General features: G+C 43.0%; 2 protein-coding genes across 2 annotated transcripts; both read right to left on the reverse strand.

Annotated features, from left to right (window-relative positions):
- Positions 1-759: 759 nt before the first annotated feature.
- Positions 760-7483, reverse strand: galnt3 (UDP-N-acetyl-alpha-D-galactosamine:polypeptide N-acetylgalactosaminyltransferase 3 (GalNAc-T3)). The gene is made up of 10 exons (XM_076103868.1): positions 5851-7483; positions 4892-5064; positions 4169-4318; positions 3718-3952; positions 3518-3635; positions 3194-3394; positions 1532-1663; positions 1202-1303; positions 961-1113; positions 760-873 (listed from the first exon to the last, which is right to left on the reverse strand). Exons 1-10 carry the CDS (start codon positions 6345-6347, stop codon positions 760-762), a joined length of 1875 nt encoding a protein of 624 aa, XP_075959983.1. The 5' UTR covers positions 6348-7483.
- A 469-nt stretch (positions 7484-7952) lies between these two features.
- ttc21b (tetratricopeptide repeat domain 21B) lies at positions 7953-18564 on the reverse strand. The gene is made up of 29 exons (XM_076108005.1): positions 18438-18564; positions 18134-18263; positions 17925-18035; positions 17661-17827; positions 17453-17575; positions 17022-17179; positions 16328-16412; positions 16089-16187; positions 15773-15965; positions 15567-15664; positions 15072-15272; positions 14715-14844; positions 14475-14632; positions 14032-14256; positions 13651-13889; positions 13161-13233; positions 11773-11883; positions 11546-11684; positions 11137-11243; positions 10865-11053; positions 10553-10663; positions 10369-10450; positions 10116-10266; positions 9874-10035; positions 9578-9773; positions 9044-9268; positions 8756-8876; positions 8597-8664; positions 7953-8513 (listed from the first exon to the last, which is right to left on the reverse strand). Exons 1-29 carry the CDS (start codon positions 18459-18461, stop codon positions 8436-8438), a joined length of 3954 nt encoding a protein of 1317 aa, XP_075964120.1. The 5' UTR covers positions 18462-18564; the 3' UTR covers positions 7953-8435.
- Between the last annotated feature and the right edge of the window lie 299 nt (positions 18565-18863).

Genomic DNA, 18863 nt, shown 5'->3' on the forward strand with positions numbered 1-18863 from the left:
CTAACAAACTGGCAACAAGTGTGTAGACATACAATATTTCTCTTGCAAAAGTTTCCTAATCTCAGCAAATCTAATCATAGTGTATTGACTCCTGATTCAAAGACTCTTTCGATCACAAGACTGCAGAAACTTCTATTCTGCATTATCAACAGAAAACTGCAGCAATCCTCCCACACCACCGCCCCTCCCTCCACTCCACCCACCCAGTATAAAATTACATTTAAGGCACTGGATGGTAGCAAATAAGAGGTTTTGCATTATTTAAAAGTAATTTTAAAAAAGGGGACAATGCACCCCATATTTCATTTCCAGTCTCTTTGGTGCATAACATTTTGGATTTTTGTCTGTCCAACCCCTTGTTTTATATATATATATATTTCATCTACAGTATTTTGTTTGTATAATTTTGTTTTAAATTCAATGTAAAAAATGTATATACCTAATACTGCATGTGTTGTTTGCGAAGACTTGGAGTAGTGAATACATCTCAAACACAAAAGAGGCACTTGTTCCAGAAAATCTCAGTTCACAGTCTGATTGGGAGCATTAGTTCAATGCTTCCTTCCAGCAGTGGCACACTGTGGTTTCTCCCAAAGTCCAAATTTCCCAGCAGCAGCAGCAGTTCAGTTCTTCCATGTATAAAAATAAATTAAAACTAACTGTCATTAATCTAACACTGTATGTTAACTGCATACAGTGTAGTATACTTGTGTCCTACTAGCATAGAGTGGCTATTTTGCAAAGTGGTAGTTTGCACACTCAGACGAAGGACCAGAGCTGGTATCTGTCTGAGGAGTTGCAGAGGGCCAGAGAGGGGTGCACATGACGGGCACTCAGACACATGTTCCATCCTGGCATGTAGAATAACTGGTTCTATGCGAGGAGAAGAGAAAACTATTACTTTCCTAAAAAGATAACCCAAGCATCTAAAAATCACACATCAGTGCAGAGAAAACTCACCTCCTTCAGTTCCCATTTTTGCTCTGCTCCTACAGATGTGCTCCTGCCTTTATACTGGCAGTCCTCCAGCTTCACAGTCCCCTTTGCCCCGTGCAAACACAGCTCCTTCTGAATGTTGTGTCTAAGCTCGTGATGTGTGGAGAACTCAAAATACTACAGCGAAGGAAACAGAAAATGCCATCAGCCTCTGCAATTAAAGTGAATTAAATGTCAGAGATAGAGGGTACATTCTCTGACTGACCTGATTTCCTCCGAGTCCGTGACATGGATAAAGGATCAGCTGTTTCCCACCCTCATTGTTCTCTCCAACATCCAGACATGAGTCTTTGCCGACATTTTTCACCTACAGAGGAAGAGAAGGGAAGGGGAGAGCAGTGGGAGGAAACAAAATGAAAAACCAACATCCAATGCAAGCTGTTCAAACAACTTTGGTCTCTGGAGTGCTTTCAGTGGTGTCAAATTGGAACTGCTCAGTACCCTCTGGAGATCCCAAGTGGAAACCCACAGTGGCTAGACAGGGCTCTGAGGTTTGGAAAGAGGCGAGCTGGTGGTGAGGTGTGTGTGATCTTACTGAGCCAAAGCGGAGTGGGTTGAGATCAGGCATGAAGGCTTCTGGATAAACGTTCTTCAAATACCACGAGAAGCTCTTGCACTGCAGCCGCGCACGGAGGTCCACGCGTTTGGAGATCCCTCCAAAGGCCCTCTGTTGAAACAATGGCAGGCAGGAGAGCAAAGCAGTTCCTTTACATTGATCGTCAACACAACAACACACTGCAGGCATGTTGGATACTAGCATCCTGATAAAGAAATGTCAGGTATAGAATAAGATGACTTAGCAAAGGCTGTGTAGCTGTTTTCCAGATGAATCTGGAAGTGCTGTTTATGCACTGAAAGGGTCAATGTTTCTTCAAATATTTCTCTGAAGGTTGCCATCCACACAGAAATTAAGATTTATGGAGAGCTCAAAGTCTGAAGACAACGCAAGCACACTAAAAACAAGATTTCAGACCAACAACACTAAGAGCCTACAGCCACAATACTGGTTCTGTAAGGCTGTGCTTGCCATGTGCACTTTCTGAGTTTGGCAAATTGCCATGCTATCGTTTGCTAATTAGCACTGAAGTCAAAATACAGTACACCTGAGGCTGATGGGAATGCCATTAGTTTTGCAGTTATTTGATCCTAAAGTAAAGTACGCTGTAGTAAGAATATTTGACCTGATGGTAGTGCTAGCTTACAAACCTGAGGGTGATGTGAATGTATGTACTAAACCCTAACCCTCCAATTACATAAATAAAACACGACGCAAAAAAGAAAAAGAAAAAAGACACTTATTTTTTATCTTTACTCTCCTTACTTTCATCATCACCCTAATTTCCAACAGTCAATGACTGTGTTCCAGTGCTCTAATGACTCCTTTGTTGAACAAATTAACAACAGACAAGTATTACCCAGTGTACCTTTAAAAAGGAAGCATAGTGGCACATTTAAAAGGGTTTGCAGGCACCTAATGCTCTTGAATAATGAGAGCACTTACTATAATGATGAGGATGCTGCTCACACTAGGGCACACTGATAACTAATACAGTGCATTCCTTGAAGCTGTTGACGACGGTGTGTCTGTTTAAAGCCAGCGGGTGAGGGCTGGCCTGCTGTGTGAGGTACAGCCCTGAGGGAACCATTTATGGCACCTCCGGGACCACATGTTGGGAAACATTGAGAGCCCGAGTCATTTACCAGAGCTGATGTCCTTCAGGCCCATTTTTCTCTGTCTGTTAACAGCTTTCAGCCCCTAATTGGTTATCTAATTGTCTCCTTCTCAGTGAATGTGTTTAATTTACAGAAATCATGCATTGACAATTACAATAGTACAATGTTACGGTGTGTAATTCTGTCACAGAAGCCAGCTGATGATGTGCCTTTTTGACGGCTACTGCAAAAATCTGATCATCGAACTTTTTTTTCGAGAAGACAATCTATCTTTTATACATCATATTGAGTTTCTTACAAAAAAAAGGTTTCTACAACAGAAACAAATACTGTTTTTCTTATGCTGGAAGGAAAAAACGAATTAAAGCGACGCTTTTACCAGGTGAAACTTTTACGCTGCCATCTTGGGCAGGACCCCCTTGCAAAAGAGATTCTAAATCTCAGTGAGATTATCCTGATAAATGAAAGGTTAAATAAGGGGAGTGTGTGTTTGTGTGTGTGTGTGTGTGTGTGTACTACGTACATCCTTTGCTATCTGTGCAGCTTGCTGGTTACGACGGTAAAAGATCTCCTTGTAGTCGTCCATCCAGACCTCAGCCAGTCGAACCTGGTTACGAGCAATTACTTGTGTGCCCTTGGGAAAGGTGTGGGGGCTCTTAGTGCGGAAAACATGACCAACAATAGAGCAAGGGATGATCTCCAGCTGTCCGCCACACTGCCACACCTGCAAGTTAAAGGGGAGACAGCACAAGCAGATGTATAATGACATGCAGTTAAGACACGCCTTTAAGGCAGCCGTTTGGATAGTGGTGATATTGATTCGACAGGTAAAACGAGATAGACCTACCCGAAATGACATTTCAATATTCTCACCACCCCAGATTTCCATTTCTTCATCATAGCTTCCAATATGGTAGAAATATTCTTTTGAGATGGAGAAGAGGCCACCAGCAAATGTGGGAGTCCTGTGGAAATTATTTCGTAAAGGTTTTCAATGATTTCCAACAACCAACAAGAGTTAAAATACACTTAATGTCTTTTGCTTACTTGATGGGGTATGTTTCATCCTTCCTCCTTTGTTTCTCATGATCTGGTAGGCTCTCCCAGCCGAAGGCCAAGCCCCAGTCAAAGTTTCCCCGGTTGTGGTTCTGGCCATATGGGGACGGTTTTATGAACTCAAAGGTATTGAGATCAATAGTGGTTATATCAGGACTCACTACTGCAGTGTAGTTCTCTGCTATCCTGGCCAGAAGGGGCTCCAGCCATCCATTAAAGCATTCACCTATTATTAACACACGCAAATCAGACATTACACCACAATATTTTTCTTGACAATACCAAATGAATGACACATTTTGGAACGTAAAGGCATCACGCCCTTGCCAAGGACTTTAAAAAGAGCACACATGAGGCTGCTGAGCTGTGGGTGTGTAAGTCAGGGTGTGGCTGGCATGCAACTGGTTTTAATCTGCGAGTTACGTCAGGGGTGTTGACTAACAGTGGGCGTCCAGAAAGGTGAGAGTGTCACCGGTGGCCACGGAGGCACCCAGCAACCGAGCGGTGATGAGTCCTTTTCTCTCTCGCTGGCGGACAACTCGAACGATGCTCAGCCGCTTCAAATACTCATCCAGCCCGTCCTTCAACGTATCTGAAAGTACGACATTTCCATTAGACATAGAGTAAAGCTAGAGATTGAGAAGAACATTGTGAAAAGTACAACGAAATAACATACGAGTGATTCTTGTACAGTCTGATATAGTCACACGTGTTGCTGAATAGACAATATTCACAGCTCTCAGCCTGGAAGGTAAGACTCAAGCTCATTAAAAAGGAGTCTTGATTTCATCTTCAACATGGCTGGCTGTCAGGAGAGCTGCTGTACAGCAGGCCTCTCTGTCTGTGGTCTGCTCCTTACAAATAACTGAGCTTAGTGAGTCAGATTGACTGCCTTCCCTGACCAGCGTTTTGTTTCCTTCCTACATCAGACCTGTTTAAAACTGTTAACGCAGACTCCTTTCTAAGCACAACCGCTGCTCATTCCTCTTAGGAAAGTATTCACTAGCAGCCCCTCGCTTCCTGTCGTAACCCGGTTCATGGGCCACAAAAGGAGCAGGAGGCTCCTCTCTGAACGTTATGTGGCACACCAAAGAGCTGCCCACCCAACATGCTGCATGAAATCAAAGAGAGCCGAGCGGCCCTGAAGGGCCCTATTGAATTTTACCATCAACACTGGCGTCGTCCACCAGGATGATCTCCTTGAGGAGAATGGTAGGGGAGGTGTGGAGGACACTGTATACCGTCCTTAGCAGGGTGCTCCAACCCTCATTGTGAAACACAATTATAACACTGGTGGTCGGCAGGGCGGGGCATCGCTTGAAGGTTTGCTCAATACATCTGCAGAAAGAAGGAGAAAAAGCACAAAGATCTAACTGTCCTGTACAGTTCCTGAGCTGCACAATAGTGTAGTTATTACATCTGCAGACTCTCCCCTGTGGGGTGTCCATTTCAGCCACGACACTGCATGTGTGGCAGCCTTTGAACTACCTGCCATATCAAAGCGGGAGAGACTTTGTAATTCCCCATAAAAAGATAGCCAAGACATGGACAGGCTTTATGTCTGTGTCATGTACCGGCTATCTCCTGACATGTTCTTGGACTTACATGCAATTGGATGTACTGTAATTTGCCAAAGACAACTGTGCTGCTTTCTGAACTGGCCACAGTAACTGGGCAGGGATGCTGAAACAAAGCCCCAGTCAGTACAATCATCTCGGTGGTTTCTGCTGGAGTTTTTCCCCAGCAGCAAAAAGCAAATCAGATCAATGTGTTTGGGTTAGACCCCATCTATTTTACACTAATCTGTTCGGGTGTTTGTCAGTCTGTGAGTTTAAATGATATTCTCGGGCCAGTACATAAATCCATGGAGAAGTAAATAGGGAAAGAGGAGTACTTATTGTACAGCACCACAGCTGCATTCACACCCACTAGGTGGTGCAATTACATGTTGTTACGAAAGAAAAGTCGTTTGGAAAACGAATGAACATTATTTGGTCTACTATGTTCAACAACACAATGATCACCTTGAGCTTTCTTGCACATTTGGAGTATAAAAAACAGGTAAACATGAGGTATTTTGAACAGTTTTACCAAAAGTGTAAAGATTGTAAAAAATTGGCATACTCCGGTGGTCTCGTGTCTGCGCCGAGGTCTCTGCTCAAGGAGATGCGGTCACTGACATACAGGTTAAAGCAGTGTTTCTCTTCACCCCTCTCCTTCTCCTTCTGCTCCTCAAGGTTCAGTGAGTCAGCGTGGAAAGGTTTCCCAGCTGCTCCAGGAGCACTAGGGTTCTGAGGTGGCCGCTCCAGAGCTGGCCTGAGCTCAGCGGCAGTGTAGTGACCTGGCAGACAAGACACACCGTCTGCTCTGTCCGGCTGACGTACTGGGGCTCTGATCTGCATCTTTGGAATCACATCCCTGAAGTTATTGACAGCTCCAATCACCATGCCCAGCATGGCATCCCGCTTCACTGCCATCTCCTTCAGCCACGGGTCCTCCTGTTGGCTTGGGCTCCCAACTTCCCATTGTATGAGGAACACGAATGTGACAAAGACAAGGGCCACTATCGCCAGCTTAACTGGGTGCAATCGCCTTCGGAGCACTCTACGGAGAGCTTTCATTCTTCTTCAATGGAGAGCAGGCTGCGATCAGGCTGACATTCAGCTGTAATCAATACATATATTCAGATGTTAAATGATGATTAACTAGCATTAATGTAACTGTCGAATCTAAAACACTGGGGGTTCAGAAAAATACAACATAATGGTACGTTCCATGTCAATACAATAACATCTTAATGGCTACGTCAAGATTTTTATATTTTTTGTCTTTGAAATAAAACTAATTAGGTGAGTAGCAGTCCCTGGTAAAGCTAAAAGTAGTCTGCTACCAAATACAAATCACAACTTAAATCGTCTTCTGTGATCCTTTAGAAAACGACCACTTACCATTCAGTCGCTCAACTACAGACTTCGGTTCGAAAAGACCTTTAAATTGTTCTTGAAAATTTCAACCAGTGACATCCTGCTTCGACTGTAGATCTTCTGTCGGCTGCTTGAACTCCACAGAAACTTTTTCGCGCAGACAAAAAGAGTTGCTCTTTCCTTTCACAGAACTTCCGTCTCGTTGGATCCAGGTGCGCTCCTCTCAGGTAGAGGGAGGAGACGTGCTGGCGCGCTTGCGCACAGAGAACTTCTGCGTGTCACAATCCATACCTGGAATACATTTGAGAAAACCACGACACGATATCCCGTTAAGTATAGCGATTGCACTGTTATTCTTGCAAAATGACAGCCATGTGATAACTGTTAAAAAAAAAAAAAACATGGCAAAATCTCTGCTGATTTAAATACTTTCGCAATAAACCTCTAAATAAACTATAAGGTCTGCACTCACTTTGACTTCAGGGATATTGCAGAGTGTGGTCTCCACCGAGTCCCTCAGATTCAATAATGGTGCCATTAATAGGATTTGTTCAACTGGTCATTCACTGGAACAGTTGCTGGGTTACAAATAACGTAGGAACGCGCTGTACCCCCCCCCCCCCCCACACGGCCCACCGCATCCAATCAGGTTCTCTGAGAGACCACCACATCTTGCACACACAGATTCAATTATGAACGCGAACACAAACTGTATAAACGCACATGGTCCAGCGCGCACTGGTGAAAGTTACGCGTTCTTTCACATGGAAGCGAAACTGCCCGAGCGTCCGTACTGAAAAGTTGTAAAAGATGACACTCACCAGCCGGACTCTGGTTTATCTAATCCGTTAATTTCCCCGGTCCCCCACAGCGGATGGTCTTCATAAAGAGTTGGATGCTTGAGGGAGTAAAGACGCGGATTCCAGCAGCAGGGAGCCTGCTCAGTGCAGTTCGCAGCCTTTGGCTTGCACAGTGACTCCATCTGTAGTGACTGTGTTTCCCGGCACTTCCTATCCACTGCAGGCTTCCACTTTATTATGTCCATTAAAATGTCCACTGTGTGTTCTACTTTTTCTCCAGTCACGCTTGTAAATGTTTGACTATGTGACATTTGTTTGATGATGTAAATTGTCGATTCAGAACCGTCTTAATCGGGAGAGTTCATGTGTGTTTTTAAACGCAATTAAATAAATAAAAAAAAGCAGGTCAAAAAGACACAATCATATAGCAGAATATTTTTTATTTGATATTTATCAAATATTAGCTTAACACTAACATATATACATATTTATCTACGTCCTAATATTCATCACAAAATATTTCAATATCGATTTTTATTAAAATAAACTGTAGGTAATAGTTTCAAAGACAATGTAAATATGGAATGTATCAAATTAAAAATAGGTTGTCCATTCCAGATAAATAAAGCTTCAACATAAATGTTAAAGACCTCTTGTTTTTACGCTCCAAAATCAGTTGACATGTTTAGGTTTTGCAATAAAAGAAAGAATGCTTTCAGCTGAGTGCCTGAACTCCACTGCAGGTTTTCCCTCAGGATTGCCAGCACCCAACTATTCATTTACTCACATTTACATAGCAAGGTTTTTAAAGAAGTTTTCCCCAAAGAAATACTACAAATAAATGTACATTCTTTTTAACTTGACACATAAAGCCAAACAATAAAAGTGGATTCAATCACATTTTATTACAGAAACATTGGCTTCATCTCTTTCTTTCTGTCTCTTTCTCTCACACACACACACACACACGCACACAGTTCCAACACTAAGATCTCAGGGCAGCACGAGCTTTGTCCAGGATGTCCTTTCTCATTCTGGGATAATTTGGATGAGCAGCCAAAACCTGTGGATGGAAGCAAAAAGATTATCCCCGGGATAAAAACAAGATCAAATCTCTAAAACTGTAAACATCCACTGGTGTCTCACCTTATGACACACATCTATGGCATCAACATGCCTCTTTGCTTTTAAGTAGTTGAAAGCCAGCTTGTATCCTGAAACGAAAAGAGACATTGCATGTTGGAAATATAATCTTTAGAATCCATTTTTTTCCGTATAAATAGAAATGGATTTTGGCTGACATACCAATAGTTGGGTTAGTTCGATTTCCATATTTCCAAGCCAGTTCATAGTTGAGAGCTGCGTCACGGAATGCCTGCTCTTTTTCCATTATGTAGCCCAGATATTCATAAGCCTTACAGCATGACTGTGGAAAAAAAGTGCAATTATTATCACAAAGAAATTTACATAAAAGGCAGCCTCTCCATTACATAGTAACGCACATTTTCAAAATAAGGGGAAAATGTTCAGTGTGAATTGGACCGCCTTGTAAACCACATAACATTCAAACATTGACAATATTTTCCGGCTGACCTTGTTGTGATTGAGGCACCTCTTCAAGAGGTCCCCGGCCATGTCGTACTTCCCCAAATGGATGTAGATGTCTGCCAAGAGCAGCCAGCTCTTCTCAAACTCATCGGCGTCAACAAGATTCCAGTTCATCTTAGCTATGCGTTTGAGCTGGTTCCTGGCTCGGGGAGTCTGTTTCAGCATCATATAAGCTGTCGCCATGGCCAACAGTGCCGGTACGTGTTCTTTCTGAATTCGACCAAAGACTCCTGGTTAGACAGGATCAGCCTGACAGCACCTCCCCCACTATCCCACTTCCATTTGTTTACACCTAAACCATACCGACTTCCCTCTTAATGGTCTTTTCACAGAACGGTTATACACCTGTACAAGCAATGACTATACTATACTCCATTAACATTCAGCCTAACACAGTGTAATGTGCAGATTATAGAATGACTGACATTAAGAGGGAGCCTGAATTAATGCACAGCTCCCGGTGTGGGTGTATTTACACAAGAGAGTACTCTAACTGCACACCAAATGGGGTTTACTTACTTCATTGTTTGCAATCTCTGTGAAAACACCAAGGGCTTTCTCTACATTGGCCTTCTGTTTAGTGGCCAGAAAGCAGTAGTTCTCCAGGATGCGGAACTGTGTGTGTCCTCCTGATGTCTGAGGCTTTAACTCCTTCAGCAGCTTATCCGCTGTTCTCACAGCAAGCTGCTCTGACTCCTGCTTCTCCGTGGAGGTCCTGGTGAAAGAAAGAGGTGAGCATTAGATGGACGTCTGTGGATTTTAAACAAAAAAAGATATACTGTATAGATTCATAGTATGCTTCTACTGCCACTCACCCTACTTCGCCATCTAAATTCTCAAATACTTCTCCTCCCATGGTGTCATTGTCAGGGTTTAGGTAGATTTCAATCATGTTATACACGGCATTTTGACCCCAAACGTTGTCTTTCCGGGCTTTGTTGAAGTGCCGCAGAGCATCATTAGGTTCTCCTGTGAACCTGAGCAGCAAGCACAAGTTGAGCCACAAATTTTAAAACGGATTTCACAATTTTTCGAGCAAACGCTCCTCCAAACTTACCAAAGATACAGTCCTTTGCAGTAGTTGAACCCGGGGTCAAATTTAGTCCTGGAAGAATGTTTTTCTGCCATATCAAGAAATCTGGGAACTTCTTCCAACTTGCCTGCCCTCCTCAACAAGTCAATGAGACGTGACAGTGTTGGGTAGTTGTCTGGAAGCAACAGGTGTAAGTTATTACGCTTAACATTTAGAAAAAGGTCAAATCATCAATTCACATTTACCGCAAATGTTTTGAAACGTGGCCCCAATGCACCTGGTTTGCGCTCCAGAAGTTGTTGAAAGTGGAAGACTGCCTGCTCATAGTCCTGCTTCCTAAACATAATGTCAGTCATCATCTAAGGACAAACATATGTAAGAAATGACTTCTAAGAATACGTTCCAAAAAAAAAAGAAAAAGGTTACGGTCAAAACTGTGGTGAAGGACAGACAAAACAAACCAGAGTTGCATCTTCGTTAAACTGGTCACTCTTCAAAATGATGCTGCACTGCTCCTGGCAAGCGTCGACCTCATCTAGACTAAGGTACAACCGCGCCAACTCCAGCATCACCTAGGAAGAGCGAGTGCATTCACTTGAATTTATGTGACAACACTCTTGGTGGGATAATGTAGGGTGGATAAATCAGAGCTTCAAATCTAACTATCAACAACTAAGATCACAAACACAAGCACCAGACTCTAAAAGATCCCAGTGCTTGTTAACCACAGCTGCAGGGAGTACACAGGACGTTTTTGATTCGGCTGCACTGACCTTGCGATCAGTCTCACAATACACAAGAGCTTCTTTGTAGAATTTGACTGCTCTCTCATAGCCCCTCTGACTTGTGTAGTGTTTAGCGATCTCAGCGCAGATCTCGGCAGCAAGCTGTTTCTGCGTGGGGACGGCGTCAGGCTGCTCCAACTGCACCCGCTTCAGCACCTTGGCCTGCACATCCCGGGCCTATACGGAGCAAAAATTGCAAAAGAATTTCATACAAAATGTGAAAAGATGACAAAGAGAGCCACATGACTGCAACCACTTACTCTTTGTAGGGAAAGTAAAGCTTCCGCGTTTTTGTCAACCTTATTTTGGATCTTTGCCAACAGGACCAGATAGCGGCAATCATCCGAGAGTGCAAGCAGTTCGTTCACTTGGTACGTTCCAGGAAAAACAGAAAGAAAAAGAAGACGTCAAAAAGGCAACAAAACAATTGACAGCTCAAAACAATCAGTAAAACTAAGTAGGAATAAGCTTTGATTAGCTTTACAGATTCAAAGCAGTTTACAATATTTGCTATTTCTCTCTATTTTTGCATCAACTTGTTTATACTCAAGCAGTATTTGCCAGCGCACAAACTGTCATCATGACTAGATTCTCTTGTGGTGTGTTTGACGTCAGCAGTTCACTGTGTGTGTGTGTGTGTGTGTGTAATACTGTGACGTCTTAAAGTACCTGGCTCATGGGCCAGAGCTCCTTGCAGGACTCCCTCACAGCGCTGATATTGCTTCATCTTCATCAGCAGCTCAGCCAGGTCGTAGCGCAGGAAGTTCTGCTGCTCCGTCTTCAGCGCTGCTTCGTAGTAATTTATTGCCTGTGTAACAGCAGCCTTGTGTCAACACCGTTCTTTTTCTGTGAGTGAATCATGTTTATCATTCTTTAAATGAGTGTACAACACAAACCTTCATGTAGTTATGAGTCTTGACCAGGGCTTTCCCAATTTTGCTGGCTAAAGCACCATCTTTGGGGTTTTTCTTCAGAGCTTGCTCGTACACATCAATGGCTTTCTCAGGCTGAGGATAAAAAAAAAAAAAAAGAATCGCATGGTACGTGGTGTCACAATTTGTTGTTGGTTTTGTAAATATTATTCAGGACGTCTATAACATTTCCTTATTTACAAATGTTGTGAACATGCCGTACACAGGCTAGGATTAAGAGCTGTTGGGAATGTTGGATAAGGATGCGATTACTGACGGTTGAGTTGGGAAGATCTATTTTAGCCCTGAATGACGCCATCTTACCTATCAGCACAACCAGAGTATGTGTCAACATGCCTGTCCTTAGGAGGCTCGCCTCGCCTCCATGAAATCATGCATACCTCCTCCTCTTTGACTTAATCTCAGACCGACTCTACTCACTTCAATGCAGGCACAATGTGTCCCACTTGTTGAACAACTTTCTGATGAGATTTTGTTTTGTGAGTATTTTGTTGTTGGTTACGAGTATAGGGATGAGAGGACGAAATAATCATTATATATATATATATATATATATATATATATATATATATATATATATATATTAATAATAGTTTCCTCGTTTCCTGCTTGCTGTTGCAGGATTTTTTAACAGTTTGCTCTCTCCCTTCACTCTCAACACATTATTTTCCAGGACATTTCACTTCTTCTCTCATATTTCAGATGTCAACTTGAACAGGCCACATTATTGAGATAAATAGATTGAAACACAGATAGGATATACCTGAAGAAGGGATATAAGATGTTTATTTAATGTCCGGTGAGTGTGCCGACGAATTACGTTGCTCATTCAGTCTCTGAGATGCTCATGCTGTCCGACGATAAAAGATGGGGACACCCTGTCTCTAAACAATGTTTGGCAACTTCTAGATTGATCTAGTTACATGACGTGACCTCTCAGTTTGATAGCTCACTCCACCAGAAATGTGGTCAATTTCCAGGCCTGTCGTAAACGGGCTGCTCCTTTAAAAATAAGTGCAGTAGCATTGTGAAGTGTTCCTTGTTAGTTTTTTTTATTTTTCATGGAAAAACATCCCCAAAACTATTCGGTTCCATCATACTAAGAGGGACATCCTGTGTCCCATTTAGACAGTAATCATCCAATGTAAGACTTTGGTGATGGTCTTCATGACAGCTCCAACACAGCACAGCGAGGCTCCTTTACATGAACGTTAAGATTAGACATCACAATAATGTGGTCATTTGAAGCACGTAGCACCTTTAAAGCCATTCTAAGTTCTAGGCCAATATCCATACAAACATTGTTGTAAAAACATTTCATTAGACACAGATGGAACCCGTCTCCCACTTACTTCTTGAATGTGCATGAAGGCATCCCCTAGTAAGAGATATGTGTGAGGGCTGGGCAGCTTCTCCACCATTTCTCTGGAGAAAGGACAAAGGTATCACATCACATATGGTGTAGTTCATCATGTAGACATGCAGTATGTCTCTGCTGCTCTGAGGTTCTGACACGCGCTCCTACATCTCAGCTGTTGATACAAGTACCAGCAGAGACCAGCAGAGACCAGCAGAGACCAGCAGAAGACTGAAGGCGACTGTGCACGTTTCATCTTCACTGGTTCTAAAGCCTACTACAGACACAGCTGGATGACATGTTGGTGCACTATGGCTGAATATCCTAGAGAGTCATCTATTTAATTAAGTTTCAGCCATTACCATTCAGACAAACAATTACAATGCATTAGGTTTCAAAGTCGCTCATATGTTCAACTACTATCTTACATCAAGATGTCAGTTAGCGTTTCTTTTTGTACATTTGGATCCAGATGTATTGCTCACCTGTAACAGCTTGCATACAGACGTTTCTCTTTCCTGTGGTTCAGATATATGTATGCCATTTTCTCCTTGGCTTGGATGTAGTAGGGCTGCTCAGGGGTAATGTTTCTGAGCATACTCAGTGCCAGCTCGGTGTCACCCCGCAGCAGGGCCAGGTCCGCATTGGCAATAGTGACACGTAGCTCCTCAGGGGTTCCAGAGAACTCATTGATTGCATCCTGCATCACCTTTGCTGCTTCATGCTGAAGTATTAAACCCAAGTTTTTTTTCCCCCTTCAAGGCCAGTACATTGCTTCACATCAACCATAAAGATCAAAAGAGCGCTTTAAATCAAGCAGGATTGCATCATGTAAAGCCTTCTCATATCAAAACTCAAAATGTTACCTGTTCTCCGTTGAGCCACAGGGCCTCAGCTAACTCCAAGAAGACCGAGAGGCAGTCGGCTGGACTCAGCTCAATCTTCTTGTTCTTGGATTTGGACGAGGATCCAGCTCTGCGGACGCCTGGAAGACTCATGGCCATCTGCAGTGTCTGAATAGCCTCTGTCAGCTCACCCATTTTCTTCTTAGCCTGAGCATTGATCAGGTGGTACAAGGGATGTTCTCGGATCTGAAAGGGGCAAGATGTCACGGACATGCAATCCCTTGTAGTTAACCAATATCAGGTTGTTTAATTCTGCGGTTGAGTTCCTGATTGTAGCAAGAAACGCAACTTTCATCTTCCTTTCACCTGCATTCTTTCCTGTATTACTATGCCCAACTGAATATTACAGATGCATTTGTGCATTTGCCGTGGGTGAAATAAGCCTGAGCGGATGGTTGTCTTACCTCAAAGTTATGGCTGAGGCAGAGCTCAAGCGACTGGGAAGACAGTGTGAAGTTGCCCTGCAGCAGATGAATCTGTGCCATTAGCAGATGAGCATCTGCATAGGAAGGACACTGGTCCAGACAATGTTGTAGACTGCTCTGAGCAGCTTCAATGTCACCTGAACGAACACAGAAGCAATGCAGATTAACAAAAGCATTTGCAGAAGAGAAACCAAAACGTATTTTAAATGCAGTGCTCACCAGACTGATATCTGACTTTGGCTCGCATGAAGACGCCTTGGGGGAGACCTGGCACAATCTTGACCACAGTATCCAACAATGTGGCACAGTGCTGAAGCTGAGGAGCAGGAGGCTGGCCCTGTGCTGGAGGCTAAAACAAGAACAGCCAAAGTTGTATTTACTGCAGAGACTCACCACATATCCTTATCATACTATTCCCAAATGTGTGAAATAAAGAAACAAAACTATCAATAGCAGCGAAATAAGTATATAAACTGACTGAGGTTCTCTTGCACTACCCACATTTAAGGCTCAGAAATGACATAGACATTTAAGGACCAACAAACAGCCCATCATTGATGAATCTCCCAGTTGTACCTTAGCAGGACACAGTGCTAGATACTCTTTGACAATCTCCAACAAGAAGTCAGGGTTCAGCTTCTCAAAGTACTCCACTCCCAGAGGCAGACTCTGCAGAGTGGAGAAGTGTGTGTCCACTGCATCATTCAGCAGATTGGTCACCTCTTCCTGGGAGCGGCGCTTCTTCACTGCCAGTACGGCACGTAGGTACAGTAGCTCCTGAGGGTGAAATCGTTTTTTAATTGACTTATAGAAGGAGAGACGCAAGATGGTTGGAAATAAAAAAAGAGGCAGAGTAAGGTAGCGGAGAGAGGAAAAGCTGACAAGGCATTCTGTTCAAGGTGGATCGAATACACGAGAATAAAAACAGAAAGTCTCCCGGGAAGAATAAGTGAAGAGAAAACACTGAAGACCAGCTGCTGCCTCTCCTGCCAGGTGCAACTGCATAGTATACTATTATGTAATATACATAATAAATGATTCTAAACCATGATAAGACATAAAAGACGTTACCCCTGATTTTCCAATAGACTGTTGAATCTCTGTGAGAAATTCTAACTGTTGTTCTGCATCTTCAAGGTGGCCCTCTATCAGCTGGCAACGAATTATACCTGAGAAACGAAAATAAAAGATGTTATATCTTCAGAAATATGTAAAAGAATGTATGTATGGACCCAGAGCGTCACGGAGACGACAGATTAATAACTGTAAGACGTTACCAGTCAAAGCCGAAACACTTGTCTCATCCAAAGTCATGGCTGTCTTGTACCACTTCATGGCCTCCTTGATTCTGCCCTGAAGCACCATCTGGTAGCCCAACTCTGTGGCTAAGTCTGAGTCCCCCGATGCCACGGAGAAGGCTCTCTCCACCATCCTAAACGTCTGCTCCATCACTTTCTCATTCCGTCCACACTGTGACAAAAAGACCACTGTAAATGCTGAAATTCCAAACAAGTTAAACAACTCTTCAGCAGTATGAAGGACACAAAAATGTGGCATTTAAGAATTTAGAAAGAATTCTGAAAATTGTCTTACAACACGGGTGAAGGCTAGAGACATCCTGTAGAAAAGCTCTGGGTTGTGCGGTTCCAGAATCTCCAAGCTGCTGATGAGGTTTGAAAGCTGCTTCACCGACTGCCAAAAGGGGGGGGGGGGGGGGGGGTATAAAAACAGCTTCAGTAAATTGATCAGCAACGTTCCAGCATAAATGAGAGTATTTACAATGTTATTTTAATTCCTGCTGATTTGCATCCATGTGAAAATCTTAACTTTACCTCAGTAATATCTCCATCTCTGCATAAAGAATGTAGAGCTAGCATCCGTAGTGCCTCCAGGTTATTTGTATCCTTCTGTAAAAGCCTGAAATATAAAACAAGGTGTTTGTGAATAAGGTCCATCTGCTACACTTGATAGTACTAGAGTATATGACACTGCTGCAGTACTATGTTGAGCTCCGTCACAAATAACATTAAAACTTAAAGGAACTGTGAACGCTGCCAAGCGATGTAAAGTGTACTTTATGCTCCCTGCACCTCTCCCACTTGACACATCCCAGTGAGGGCACCACAGCGGCTCTAAGCTTGGTGCGACTTCAATAATCACTCTTCTTCCTCTTCAGCAAACCTGCAGCAGCGAATCCTTGGAATTGTGCGAGACTTCTGCACTTTGGCTCAAAGGCCTTTTTATGCTGTCTGACCCTGGCCAAAGCCCAGAAGCGCGAGCACAAACAATGTTTTAATCAGTATGCACTGGTTTGAGGCATCGCGCTAGTGTTTCATTTGCACTTGAATGCTGTGCCATTTGTAGAGGCAGGCTGTGTTTTTTTTCTTCTTACATCCATGGCGGTGATTGCGAATGTTTTTGTGCTTTATGATATCGCAAGAGACAGGCTTCAGACAGGCTTGTGCTAAGAAAGACGTGACCCTGTGTATGACTTGGGAGAAACCTCCTCACCACCTCATCAATTACCTGTGTGATGCGCTTATGGTTTGCTCCCAGTCTTGAAGGCTGAGCAACAGTTTCATCTTCTTGGTGAGGGCAGGCAAGAACCCAGGGAAGCTAACAATGACCTTGTTAACCATCTCCAATGCTCCGGAGTAGTTCTGACGATATTCATAGTATTGTGCCTAGGACAGAGGAAACATCACTTAAGGAGTATCGTACACCCAGGCTAGCACAAAATATGACTATTCCTGAACTGAAAGACATTTCATCTGGTGAATAAAAATAGTAAAAACAGTAAATATACACCGATCACAGTGTTGGCAAGGGACACATAAAAAAAACGGAGTCAATCAGAAACATATGAAATACTATAAAAGGCATAGGAAATATGAGAAATGATATTCAGCAGTGACTGAGGAAGAACATTCAATATGGATTTGTGATTCCTATTTCACCTTTCCCATCAGGGCAAAAACATCTGCTCTCTCTTTCAGTCCCTCATCGAAGTACTTTCCAGCCTTTCTGGCGTAGGAGTCTTTCCCAGATGTCACATCTATCCAGGCTTTTAGGATCATCCCCTGAACAACAGAAAAACATTCCTAGTTTTACAACAGTGCAAATAGGTGAGGAGCCACGAACTTATGCCAAAAATGAAAATCTCACCTCTCTAGAGCCACTGGAGAGTTTGATCATTCTCTCTGTGTACTCCCTTGCCTTATCATTTCGCCCTAATAGCCAGAGAAACGTCCCCGCATAGTACAGACTCTTGGGAGAAGCACTTTTTCGATCCTCTTTGACTTTAGCATCAAGTTCTTGAATGACCTCTCTGTCTGGGAATACAAAGACACTTGAATTTTACCAACAACTGTGTCCAGTGCTTTGAGCAAAACATGTGGCATGACTAAAAAAAGGACTATGCTGGCTTACCTGGGTTTATCTTTTTTTTCTCAGCATAGACAAGAGCCATTAACGTGCAGAGAGACACATCTCGACTGTCTCTTAATGTGTCCAACTCTATTGAGGCTTCTTGAATTTGATCTGTAGTAAAATGATGGCAGAAGTGCATGACAGACAGATAGCAAAGTTGTGTGACCTTAACTAGCTCATGCTATGCTATTTGATTATTTCTAGCTTACCTTGCATCAGGGCACCATATGCATGGAAAAAAGTATAGATGGGATCATTGCTGAATTTCCTCTGAGCTGCTGCTGCAGTGTTCACAGCGTGATTGAAATACTTTTCATAGCAATAGCATCGTATCAAAGCCTGAGGAAAGACAGAGTGAAGACAATGCGGATGTACGTTAGGGGTTTATGGGTGGTGATAGCTAGAAAACAAAAAGCCGACCTCGGTTACTGCTGCAGCCAGTAGCTAAAGTTAAACGGCTTATTGTTAGCGTTATCTGAAGCCTTGGGGTTTTCTGTAATTGTGCTCGCTTACCAACGTTGTCTCTTCATCCTCCATCTTGGCTGATTCGCTTGTGTTCAAACGGCTACTCGTGTAAAAAAGATGACTGCCACTTTACCTTGTCTGCATCGTACTTTAGCATAAGAACGACATTATTGCTTTTTACGTTGTGTTTACGCCATCTTGGAACAACTCCTTTAGCGTTACCCCGGTAACTTAGTAACAGCTACGTCGAGGGAATTAATTATTTCCCTTAATTATCCTCACAGGCTCAACTTCTTCGCTGGCTTCCTGTTTTTTTCCTGCCTCTTTTGGGATGATTGGCAGATCCAAACCCCAATTATAGTTTATATTAGGTCCCAAGCCTTTAATGTTTACTTGGTAAAGTTTATTTGCGCAATGATTTACAAATAGTGACAGTCTCTCGGCCTGATCGTAAGCCTGACAGACTAAACTCGG

Source organism: Anarhichas minor, unplaced genomic scaffold (assembly GCF_050575085.1).
Source record: "Anarhichas minor isolate MPS153535 unplaced genomic scaffold, ASM5057508v1 ptg000004l, whole genome shotgun sequence".
Classification (NCBI taxonomy): domain Eukaryota; kingdom Metazoa; phylum Chordata; class Actinopteri; order Perciformes; family Anarhichadidae; genus Anarhichas; species Anarhichas minor.

What these genes read in the sequence shown, in the direction of transcription:
- galnt3 (XM_076103868.1), bottom strand. Translation starts at nt 6,347, where the DNA reads ATGAAAGCTCTCCGTAGAGTGCTCCGAAGGCGATTGCACCCAGTTAAG. An exon ending in ACCCACTCCGCTTTGGCTCA is followed by an intron (nt 1,304 to 1,531) that starts GTAAGATCACAC and finishes CTTCCTCTGTAG; the next exon opens with GTGAAAAATGTCGGCAAAGA. An exon ending in ACGGACTCGGAGGAAATCAG is followed by an intron (nt 1,114 to 1,201) that starts GTCAGTCAGAGA and finishes CCTTCGCTGTAG; the next exon opens with TATTTTGAGTTCTCCACACA.
- ttc21b (XM_076108005.1), bottom strand. Translation starts at nt 18,461, where the DNA reads ATGGAGGATGAAGAGACAACGTTG. An exon ending in TGTGGCTCAACGGAGAACAG is followed by an intron (nt 13,890 to 14,031) that starts GTAACATTTTGA and finishes TTAATACTTCAG; the next exon opens with CATGAAGCAGCAAAGGTGAT. An exon ending in ACTTCTGGAGCGCAAACCAG is followed by an intron (nt 10,267 to 10,368) that starts GTGCATTGGGGC and finishes TGTTGCTTCCAG; the next exon opens with ACAACTACCCAACACTGTCA.